Source organism: Scyliorhinus canicula, chromosome 14 (genome assembly GCF_902713615.1).
Source record: "Scyliorhinus canicula chromosome 14, sScyCan1.1, whole genome shotgun sequence".
Lineage (NCBI taxonomy): Eukaryota > Metazoa > Chordata > Chondrichthyes > Carcharhiniformes > Scyliorhinidae > Scyliorhinus > Scyliorhinus canicula.
Genome location: NC_052159.1, coordinates 99,538,623 through 99,550,648, shown reverse-complemented (window position 1 = coordinate 99,550,648; position 12,026 = coordinate 99,538,623). Strand labels below are relative to the sequence as shown.

The window sequence follows — 12,026 nt, the reverse complement described above, 5'->3', positions numbered from 1 at the left end:
AGTGCCGATGCGCAGAGGCGGGGGAGGATGAGGAATTTACAATTTTTAAAAACCCTCCCCTGGACCGTGAGGTCCGCTACGCAGCACCCGGTGATTTGGACGGAGTGCGAACCAGATGCCAGAGCGATTTTGTGCTTTACTGGGTGAACGGGGAGCGCGCAGCGTCTTACCGTGTTGGAGTGGACGAAACTCTCTGTGCTTCCGGAGTCCAGTAGGCAGCTTGTTTCGCGACCGTTGAGGTGGATCTGTGTGGTCGCCGTGGAAAGCGTGCGGGGCCGTGTCTGGTCCAGTGTCATTGAGGCGAGTCGTGGCAGGAACGCGGAGTCGTCATCCAGGATGGAGTAATCGCTTGCGGGGTCCTCCGTGCCGATCCAAGATGGCGGCGCCCGTCGGCCGCACGTGGTGGGGGATGAACAAGATGGCGGTGCCCTGGGGGTCACACGTGGAGTCGGGGGCACAAAATGGCGGCACCCGGGGCCCGCACGTGGTGTCAGGGGCCCAAAATGGCGGCGGCCGTGAATTACTCGTGGCGGTGGGAGGTGGAGGCAGCAAGGTCCGCGGGCCACACGGGGCTCTAGAGGAGTGCAGGGGGGGCCCTGCGGTTGCTGTCTGGAACTGCAGCGATCGACTTAGAGAGGCAGACTGCGGTGCGGGCCGGGCAGCGCGGGTGGGGGTGTTTGGCCTGCCCGCAGAAATAGCAGCATGGGCCCGAGGGCTTGTCTGGGCATCCTGCAGCGCAGGTCTGGGGGTCTGAGTCGGTGGGGGGGGGCTGTGCCACGCTGCCCAAGGGGCTGCCGCGTGGCCGGGGCATACGCGGGCGCGTTGCGACCTCCAAAGAGGATGCAAGGGTCCGTGGCTCAGTGAGTCTGAGAGCGTCCTTCTCTAACAGTCTCTGCCATATTTGGGGTGACTGCATGCCCGCCACAAAGGCATCCCTAATCAAGAGTTCGGTGTGCTCTGCAGCAGTGACCTGTGGGCAGGCGCAGTTTCTCCCTAGGACAGTGAGGGCCCGATAGAATTCATCGAGGGGCTGACCGGGGAATTGTTGCCTTGTTGCCAGGAGGTTGCCATAGACTTGGTTTACTGGCCTGATGAAGTGTCCTTTTAGGAGATCCATGGCAATATCATAGTCCAGTTCGTCCTCTATCATCGAGTAATCGGCGGTGCCCACGCACGAGTGGAGGATGTGGAGTTTCTGCTCCTTTGTTGGTTGATTTTCTGTGGTAGAGAGGTAGCTGTTGAAGCACGCCAGCCAATGTTTAAAAGTTTGGCGCATGCGGGCTGATCCGGAGGCATTCTGGCTTAATCCGTAGTTCCATTTTCAAAGTCTAGCGTATTAAATTGATGCACCATCAATTGGACTCGAGTCGTAGTGAAGTTCCAAACAACAGGCTTTAATACGCTGGATGTGAGCCAGGCAGTGGTCATACAGAGAAAGGCCGACTGCCAGCCAACACGAGCTCTTATACCCCACCTTGTAGGCAGAGCTACCAACTGCTCACATGACCAGCCACAACCAATTGGCAGAGAGGCACATGACTTGCCTGGGCCAATGGGCAGCGAGGCTGCTGTACCAATGGCAGCCTGGTTCTCCAGTAATATGATCTCTCTAGCCATACTACCACATTTACGTTCATATGTTTTGGTCCTGTCCAAAGCTAGAGGATTACTGGAAGGAGGTTTTTAGGGTAATTTCTAAAGTGGTGCACGTGAAACTGGACAAGGGCCCCCGGGAGGCCATATTCAGGGTGTCGGACCAGCCAGGGTTAGAAACGGGTGTGGAGGCAGATGTTGTAGCCTTCGCCTCGTTGATCGCCTGAAGGCGGATCCTGATGGGTGGGAGAGCAACCTCCCCACCCTGTGCCCTGGCTTGGCGAGGGGACCTGTTGGAATTCTTGACTCTTGAGAAGGTTAAGTTTGAACTGAGGGGAAGAATGGAGGGGTTCTACAATTCATGGGCCTTCATCGTGCACTTTCAAGAACTGGATAACATCAAACATTAGTTGGGAGGGGTGGGTGGGAGGGTTGGGGGAGGGGGGGCGGTATGTGTTAATGGTGACTATGGATAATTCCTGATTCCTTTTTTGTCATTTGTTTATGTGAACATGCGGGCTAATGTTTGGGGTTTGGTGGGAGGATGGGATCGTTGTTATTGATATGGGGATTGACATATTTGTTACTGATTATTGTTTATTGATGGTGGGTGTAAATTTGGGAGAAAATGTGAAAAAGGAGAATAAAAAATATTTTTTTAAAAACTGTTGCACACATACAGGCTGTCCGAGTGTATGTCTGCAGGAGTTGGAAAAGAGTCGGGGTGCTGAATTACATCGGCTATGGCTGCGAGTTCTGCTGCTTGTGAACCTAGGTGGCCGGGTAATTTTAAAGAGATCTCTTCACGTGTGCATCCCTGCGCGTCTTCCACATAAATTCCACAACCAGTAATTCTAACTCCATTTCTGATTGTGGAGGAACTGTCTACATAAATTTTTAAGTATTCCCTGTGGTTTGGGAATCCTGTGTCTTACTGCCTGCTCGTGGGTGTAGTGACTTTGGGATAAAGGGTCCTGTGTGGTGTTGGGCTGCTATGATCTGGCACTCATGTGGGGTCCCTGCATATTGGAGATTATCGGCCAGAAATGTGTGGGTCTTGGTGTGTCCCTGCCTTGTAACAGTAGTGTCCAGCGAGCTGCTCTGACTTGGCTGACTGAACCGTCCTTTAATCTACTGTCTAGTAATAGTTGCGTGGTGGTGTGCTCCGTCAAGATTGTGACTGGGTTGAGGCCTGTGATGTACACAAAGTACTGTACTGCCCAAAAGACTTCTAGCAAGTGCCGTTTGCAGGCTGAGAATCCTTGCTCTACGGGGTCTAATACTCTTGACGCATAGGCTAAGTGATCGTGTCATTCTTGCAGGAGTACTGCTGTTGGTGGTTGCTACTTCAATGGCATTGGTCAAGCCTGAGTCTGGAACTTGTACGTGGAGGCTGAGCCTAGGGCGCGTTTTAAATCATCAATGGTGCCTGTGCTGCAGAAGACATTCCTATGGGGCGTTCTTTTTAAGGAGTCCTGAGACTGGGGCTGTTTTGGTGGCAAAACATTTACACAATTTCTGCAAATCCTGCCAAACCTAGGAATGACCGGAGTGCAGTGACACTTTGGGGCAGGGACAATTTATCGATGGACTCGATCCGCTTTTGCTCAATTTCTCTCTTCCTGTGGGTGATGCTGGTGCCTAAATAAAGAACCTTTTCCTTTAAAATCTGGGCCTTTTTGGGGTTTACCTTACATCCGATTGATCGCAGTAGGCCTAGTAATTCAGATAAGAGCTCTATCTGTTCCTCTTTTGTGTCCGTTTACAAGAGCAGATCATCTAAATATTGTATTAGGCATTCGGGTCGGGAAAATTTAGAAAGTCTGTTGGCAAATTGTTGGTGGAAAATGGAGGGGGAATTATGGAAACCTTGTGGGAGGCATGCTGCTCTTGAAACGTAAATGCGAATTTATACTGGCAGGCCCTGTCTAACAGTATGGACCAAAAGCCATTGCTGATGTCCAGCACTGTGAAATACTTTGCCTGTACTCCCTGTTTGAGCATGGTTGCGGGACTCGTGGCAATAGTGGGGGCTGCTAAATGGGTTACCTTATTAAGTTCATGGTAGTCGATCATTAGTCACCATGAACCATTGGGTTTTCTTACGGGCCAAATTGGGGCATTATTTATGGAAGCTACGGGTCAAATAACTCCTTGGTCTAACAAACTGTTAATAAGGTTCGAAATCTCACCCTCGACTTGCTGTGGGAAACCGTATTGCTATAGCGGCTTTGCATCGGGACCTGAAATCTTTACTGTACCTGGGACCCTCCCACAGTCGTGTTTGTGTTGTGCAAATGAAGCTTTGTGTTTTATGAGGACCTCTCTAATCGTCTGGTCTGCTCTAATTATTTGCGGATTAAACCAATAGTCCCCCATCGAGCAAATCCTGTTTTCATAATCCCCTACTGTGAGCATAGCGGGAGCCCTAGCTGTTTTAGCCATTCGCCAGACACATTTGTTTACTGGGTCAAATGAAAGTTTATGGGTGCTCATAAAATCAATGCCTAAAATATGCTCTGTGGTTTGCGGTAAGTCAGTTAAAACGATGGGGTGTTTGGTGCTAATGTTCCCTATCCAGATGGGTATGGGAGCTGTGATATATCCTTGCTGCATGTGGCCGGTGAATCCACTCAGGGTGATGGTGTCTGTGGTGGGCCATTTGTCCCGTTGAAACATGGTGGAGGAGTTCAAAGTGGTGCGGGATCCTCCTGTGTGCCAAAGAAAATCGACTGTATGTCCCCGGACTGTGCCTGTAAATACTGGTCTGCCTGATTTGTCCCAGCGTGTGTCACAGACCCAAGTTGGGGAGTCCGAACATCGTCAGTTTAGGGAATTAAACACTGAGTCGTCTGAACGGTCGCTTACATTATGCATGGGCCTAACATTGTTCCTAGGTGGGGGGTTTGTTTGTTGGTATCATTGCTGGCTTGGGGGGTTTTGTCGGCAATCGCAGGCGTAATGTCCCATGTGGCCACAATTGTAACAACCTCGTGGTGCCTGTGCTCTGGGGTGCTGCCCCTCGTGTCTACCCTCGTTTATCCATGCTGGGTCCAACTGGGTGCATGTTTGCTTCTATCCCGCCCTGATCTGTCTGTCGGTGTAGGGTTTGTTTCCATGCTCTGGAAAGTCGTTTCAATACCCAAACCTCATTGTGAGTGTGGTCTGCGGGGTCGTAGTTTACACAAGCCTTTTGACCTGCGTCTGTGGCATGCGAGACTAAGGTGCGGGACCATTTAGTGGTGTCCTCCCCATTTAGGTGTGCGTGGTTCAATTGTTCGTAGACTGCCATGAAATTAATCCAGAGGCGACCAGCAAATGCGGTTGGGTGTTCTCCCTTCTTTTGCCTGCAGTGATTTAAACCCTCGACTGAATCTCCTTTGATATACCCGATGGCATCTAATATGGCTGTTTTCATTTCCTGTAGGGTTCCTCCTGCTATATTTTGGGGTTCGGGCAAAGCTGATCTTATGGACTGGCTAAGGCTCATAACTATTAGCTTTACTTCCTCTTTCTCATCTAGGCCGTACATAACCTTTTGTTGGCGCACCGCCTCAAAGAACCTGTGCGGGTCTGCAGTGGGCTGGAATGGACTCATTTTCATGCAAGCTTCTCTTAATTGGGTTATGGATAGTGGGATGGTGTAAACGATAGCAGGCTCCTCCTGATCCGATGACTTGCGTTGTGTGGTAACCAGATTCATGGGGGTCGAATTGTGGGTGGAGGTGTGTGCTGCCCACGCAGTCGGTGGTGTGGTGCTTTTCTTTTTGAGGTGTGGGGGGTTCGATTTTGATTTTTTGTGTCCTCTATGTATCTTTGGGCGCTTTTGTTTAACTCTTGCCAATCGGGAGCATCGTCCTCATCTAAATCCTGCCTGAAAGTGTACCTGAAGCCATTCTGTACTAAGAGTAACAACTGGAACTTTTCTATCTTCTGTCGGCATTTAGCATGGTCAATGGTACTCTGCCTCTGTTCCTTGGTGAAGCTGTGGACTGCTCGCAAAGCTGCTTTTAAATCTGTGCATTTGTTGGTCAGCTGGGCGACCTTTTCTGTTTCCTCTCTTACCAGGACTACGCGCTGTGCATCTTGGTCGGCTTTATCGTACTGGGTCTGGAAGCTACTAAGGTGAACTAGACAAGATTGATGTGCACGTTTTGCATCAGCCATCTTATCCTTAGCTGCTAACTGTTCCCGGAGTTGCTCAATTATCTTCTCGCTTTCGTTACTGTTTCCTTCGTTCTTTTCTTCCTTCGGAATTAACTGCCTATGGAGCATCTTCACGACCTCCTCTGTGCCTCGCAACTGTGCCAAACAGGACACTATTGCCATCTGCTTTCTGACTTTCCCTACATTTTTCTTGTGGACCTCGCTTAGGTTCTCCCACCAAGTTTGTCCTATCTTTCCTGGACCTGACTCATCATTAGCGCAAAAACTCAACCAAAGGGACCATCCTTTCCCCTTTAAGTATTTCCTTAACTCTTCCTCCCATATGGAGCATTGCTCTGCTCTATTGGTTGCTGCGACCTCTGGTTCCTGTGGATTCATCAATCTTTCCATTGCTTTAGTGGCCATTACTTCTCTTATCTCTCGCTCTACTTTTAATTTGTGACAGGGGAAATAAGGCGGCGATTTGAACAGCGAGTATAGCTTAAGCTATTTTCCGGCTCACAATCCCTCAATAGTTGCACACAATTCTAACGAGTTTACCTTACTCTTCCTGTTAGGTACGTATGCAAAGTTCGTACACACTTCCAAAATTTAGTTATTTGGTCGATATGGGACTTGCACATGTGGTTCTTTCTCTTTCTCGCAATTGGATTCAAAGTTTGTGGGTTCCCTCGGAGTGACAAAGTCACTTCTAATCGAGTCCCGTCAGAATCGACAATAATGTTGCTCTATTAATAATGTTGGTGAACCACAAGCCTTCCCTTATATCAATCAAATGACCACACAACCAGTTAGTTAGTCGAAAAGATGGTTTATTTACATACACATGCGAACACAATATCTACTACGAGTCAAATTACACCTATCAGCTACAATAACCTATACTTAACTTCAGGGCGACCGGCACTGTGCAAATGGATAAAGGCCTTTATCTGGGTTTCACTTGGCTGGTTCGAAGAAAGTGGCTCTGTCTCTGCTGGGCTCATCTGTCAGGTAGCAATCGTTGATCTTGAACTTGGCTGGCTGTTCCTGCTATGATTGGGTTGGCACAGGCCAGATCCAAAAGAGACAGAACACATGGCTGTGCTCTCTTTTATCTGCTCTTTGGGCGGTCCTTAACCTTGGACCCAATAGTTCGACAGGGCTCTGATTACTGTCTTCGATTTCAGCCAATAAAGGGGTGGGTGCCTTGGGAGCTGGGTGGGTACTTAGCGGTCATTGACCTTGGCAGTTGGTCTTTCTGAGTCAGGGGATTTGCGCCGATCAGTCTGTGGCTGTACCGGTTGCTTGATTGGAGTTTAGCACACTGGGCTAAATCGCTGGCTTTGAAAGCAGACCAAGCAGGCCAGCAGCACGGTTCGATTCCCGTAACAGCCTCCCCAAACAGGCGCCGGAATGTGGCGACTAGGGGCTTTTCACAGTAACTTCATTGAAGTCTACTCGTGACAATAAGCGATTTTCATTTCATTTCATTTCATTATTGTCCTATGAAAATGGGCCATTAAAATGCAAACGAGTGGGGTTTCGATCAGGCCTGGTTACCTGTGTTTCAGATACACGTAGGCTCTGTATCTGTCTGAGTCCTGGGTTGGCCATAATTCCCATGGTCCTTTGCAGGTGGCCATCTTAGATGGCTACAGTACTGCCCAAGTTCCTCTTCCTGTTCAAATCCATACCCAAGACCTTTTTTCAAAAAAAATTCCCAAGGGGCAATTTAGCATGAGAAATTCTCCTACCCTGCACATCTTTGGATTGTGGGGGTGAGACCAACGCAGACATGGGGAGAATGTGCAAACTCCACAAGGACAGTGACCCAGGATCAACCCTGGGTCTTCGGTACCGTGAGGCAGCAGTGCTAACCACTGTGCCCCTGTGCTGCCTCTCTCTCTCTCTCTCTCACTCCTGTCTGTCTGTGTCTGTCTCTCTATGGATGGCACGGTAGCACAGTGGTTAGCACTGTTGCTTCACAGCTCCATGGTCCCAGGTTCGATTCCCGGCTTGGGACACTGTCTACGCAGAATCTGCACGTCCTCCCCGTGTCTGCGTGGGTTTCCTCTGGGTGCTCCTGTTTTCTCCCACAGTCCCGAAAGACATGCTGTTAGCTCACTCCTGTCTCTCTTATCTGTGTATCTCTCCCACTCCTGTCTGTGCGTCTCTATCTCACCCCTTTCTGTGTCTGTCTCTCTCTCATTCCTATCTCTCTTACTTTTAACACAGTGGACTAAATGATCATGGCTTTTGTCTGTGTGTGTGTGTGTGGGGGGGGGGGGGGGGGGGTGGAGATCCAAAGCCCCCAAAAAGCCCTGTAGAGAAAGAGAAACATGAGAGGCATGGCCCTCCCAAACCTGCAAATCTACTATTGGAGGGCCACAGCAGCAAAGAGTCAGAGGGTGGGTAAGGGAGCCGGAAACAGAATGGGTTTGGATGGAGGAGAACTCCTGCATAGGTACACAGCAACACTCCCATCCCCGCCAGCCAAGCACTCTACAAGCCCAGTGGACTAGCCACACTCTGGACGTGGAACCAGCGAAGACAAAACTTTGGCTTGACTGAAATGTCCACCATCGCCCCCCATCTGCAACAATCACGGGCTCGCGCCAGCACCTTTAAAAGGTGGAGACAAGATGGGGGACACTTCTACACGGACAACAGACTAGTGACGCGAGAGGAGCTGTCGGAGAAGTTTCAACTGCCCAAGGAAATGAACTACAACACTTGCACAAATCAAAAACCTCCTCCATAAAGAAACAATAACATACTCACAGATGCCGGAACACTCACTGATAGAGGAGCTATTAGACCCGGGCGACATAAGGAGGGGGAACTGCCCTCTGATATATATAGCTTCACTGATCTCTGGTAAACAATGTTTCTGATATGGCCGCTTGGTCCTCGATATCTCTAGATGCCTGCTAATCTTGTTACTGGGATAATCACATCTCATTATTTCTCTAGATGGCTGTTTGTCTTGTTACTTGTCTGTTACTTTGTTTTCATCTCTAATTCACTGTTAACCTTGTTAATTTCCTAAATTTCTAACACATGGCAGGAGAAAGTTTTTGGATTCCCTTTTATTTTAGCTGCCATTCTATTCCTAAATTCTGTCTTTGCCTGTCTTATTTCCTTCTTCACTTCCTCCCTCAACATATATTTAACCTGGTTTACACTTGAAGAAGTCATTTGACATGCATCATACACCCTTTTATTTTTCGTTATATTCTCTATCTCTCTAGTTTTGGTTCCCTTGGGCGAGATTCTCCCTTTTGGGGACTAAGTCCCCAATGCCCACCGGAGAACGGGCGAGAATCACTCCGGACATTTTCCTTGAAAGTCCGTGGTGATTCTCCACTTTCCAGGGGGCTAGCAGGGCCCCGGTGTTCGACCCGCGGCTCTGGCTGCTGGTGGGGCTCTGCTAGCCAGACCGCAAGCGCACGGCGGACCACCTCGGTGCGGGCGCCGCCGACACGGACCTACGCAGCGGGCCCATGCGGAGGAAGGTAGGTCCCTCCCAAATCGCGATGGCCCGCCGATCGGTGGGCCCCAATCGCAGACCTGGCCACCGCCGAGCCCCCTCCCCGGAGTTAGATTCTCCCTGCCTCCCACCAGGACTGCCACCGTGGCCGTGGGTCCCAGTTCCTGCCACATGTAAACCATGCCAGCAGGCGTCCGGCCGGTCGACCGCAGAGCATCGCCGGGGGGGGGGGGGGGGGGAGAGCCTGTTGCAACGGCCCCTGAACGGCGCCGTGTCGACCACCCATGCGGGACTGGCGGGACCGCAGAGAATCACGGAAGACCCGACGAGCCGGATTTTCGGAGTGAACAGCTATTGTCCACCCCTGTTCCGGGCACGACCCCGGTGCGGAGGATCGGAGAATCCCGCCCCCTATCTTTCATCCTTGTTGGGCTGTACATGGGCTGCATGTGAAATATCTCCTTAAAGATCACCCAATGCTCTTTTTTAGTACTTCCCAGGAAATATTGCTTGCATCTTACTGTAGCTAGATCCCCTCTCATCCCATTAAAGTTTGTTCTCTCCCAGTTTCGAAGGTCTATATTACATTGTGCCTTGCTCTTCTCCATTATTGATGATATGATGAACCCAAGTGTTCTCCCACAGGCCATTTGGCTCATCTCATTCCTCAGCATCAGATCTAGAAATGCTTCCTTTGTAATTTGACCGAGAACATACTTGTCAAGGAAGGTTTCTCGAACACTTTTCAGAAATTCCTCCCTGCTCACCCTTTACTCTAATATTATCCCAATCATAGGAACATCGGACTTGGGAGCATGAGTAGGCTATTCAGCCCTTCAAGCCTGATTCACCACTGTTTGATATGATCATGGATTATCTGGTTATGCTCTCAATTCCACTTTCCTGTCTGCCCCCATAACCTTTCACTCACTTGGCTATCAAAAATCTAGCTAAATTGGCTGTAAATAAATTCAATGACCAGCCTCCAATGCTTTCTGAGAAAGAGAATTCCCCAAAAAAAACAACCCTCTGAAAGAAAAAATTCTCCCCATCTATGTCTGAAGGGAGACCACAATCGCTATTTAAGCAATAAAAGTCCCCAGGTACACTCTCTATTTGTTGCAGATCTTTAGGACAACCCTGCAGATTTGCTCCTCTATTTCTCTCTCACAATTTGGACGTCTTTAGAATACCCCCAAGTAGCATGACTATATCCTTTTCGCTTCTCGACTCTGACCAAATGGGTTCTGTTTTCACCCCTTTAAGGGCTTCCTTGCTTTCTAACAGTGCAGTGTCTTCACTAGTCTGTACTGCCATCTCACCTCCTTTTGTTTCTTCCCTACCTTTTCTGAATACTTTGTACCCGAGAATATAAAATGTCCAGTCCTCACCATTTTAAGCTAAAGTGCGAACACTCTGCCCTCTGTTGTGTTTGGCTTTCGATGTCTTGCAAAGGAATCCATCAAACACCTTGACTTGTCCAAACCAGGATCTTTATTGAATCACTTGTGGTAAGATAGCGATCTGTTACAGAGCAAGTTATCATGGAGTTTCTTTCTACTCCTCTGGGACTACACCTAGCACGACTGTTCACCTGTATGTCTTCCTACCATCTCCTGCAATCTGCTGATGGTCGGATGTGCCCCCACTTATATTGGAGTCCCTGGTCACATGACCACTGTCTTGAGACTACATGGTGTGTCTGCACCACCACCTACTGGTTGGAGGTCGCACACCATCCATCTATGATATTGCTTACAGGCATATCACCACACCCTCTCAATCAGGAGATTGTGGATTGCTTTCCAATTCAGACACTTGGTTATATATTCTAGGCTGACATTCCAGTGCAGTACTGAAGCAATACTGCACTCTTGAAGGTTCTGGCTTTAAGCCTTCTGAGATAGGCATAAAAGATCGCATGGCACTATTTTCAGAGGAAGCAAAGGATTCTACTAGTGTGCAAGTCAATACTTATCCGTCAATTGACATGACTAAAACTGATTATCTAGTCATTTTTGAATTGCTGTTTGCGGGACTTTGCTGTGCACTAATTGGCTGGTGCTCAATTCCAATCAATAGCAGGAAAGGTGAAATCTACAAAGATCAGTAAATCCAGTAGATCTTTGTGGGCAACTTTCTTTAACATGAGCAGTAAGCACCATTGATTCACTACTGACTCCAAAATCTGGCTCTTCTATTTGTACAGGGTGCTTAATGTCGAAAATCATCCCAAGGTGCTTCAACCAAGTGTAATTACAGCAAGTAAAGAGACTTTAGGAGGGGAGAACCTGTGGAACCTTGCAATCCCAGCACGCAGCAGATCTTCAGAATGAGGCTTCGGTCAAAGTGAGCGATGGGCCCAGTCTAATTCACGGGGGGTATATAAATCCACCCTCACCCACCATCTTGAAGAACATATTCGAGAAATATTCCGTGCAGGTTCGGCCCTCCATCCCCCCCAGTAGACCCCACAATACAGATATTTTGCTTCCTGGACCTGTTCGCATTCAGCTTGGTTCTTTTTTTTTTTATAAATGTTTTTTATTGAGTTTTCATGTTTTATATATGACAAGTTACAAATTGTTAGAGAGAGAAAAAAAAAAGACACAAAAATTTAACATGTATATTTACAGGTAAGCATCTTTATAACAACAATTGTGGCCGCCCCCTTTAGCCAGCATACATATTCTACATTCCCCAATATGGCCGAGGCACATGTTTATAGGCATTTATTTATAGTTTGGTTTTGGGCCTTAGCTTGCCATCAAACCCCCATAACGAACCCCCCCCC

The 12,026-nt window shown here is 48.8% G+C and overlaps 1 protein-coding gene across 1 annotated transcript in view; it reads left to right on the top strand.

Moving 5' to 3' along the window:
- The window catches only part of tmem123 (transmembrane protein 123), a 135,864-nt gene extending 124,181 nt beyond the window's left edge, over positions 1 to 11,683 (top strand). The window contains exon 5 of the mRNA XM_038817790.1: positions 11,442 to 11,683. Coding sequence (XP_038673718.1) covers positions 11,442 to 11,568 — 127 coding nt within the window. The 3' untranslated portion in view covers positions 11,569 to 11,683. The remainder of the gene's footprint in view (positions 1 to 11,441) is intronic.
- Positions 11,684 to 12,026: the final 343 nt, after the last annotated feature.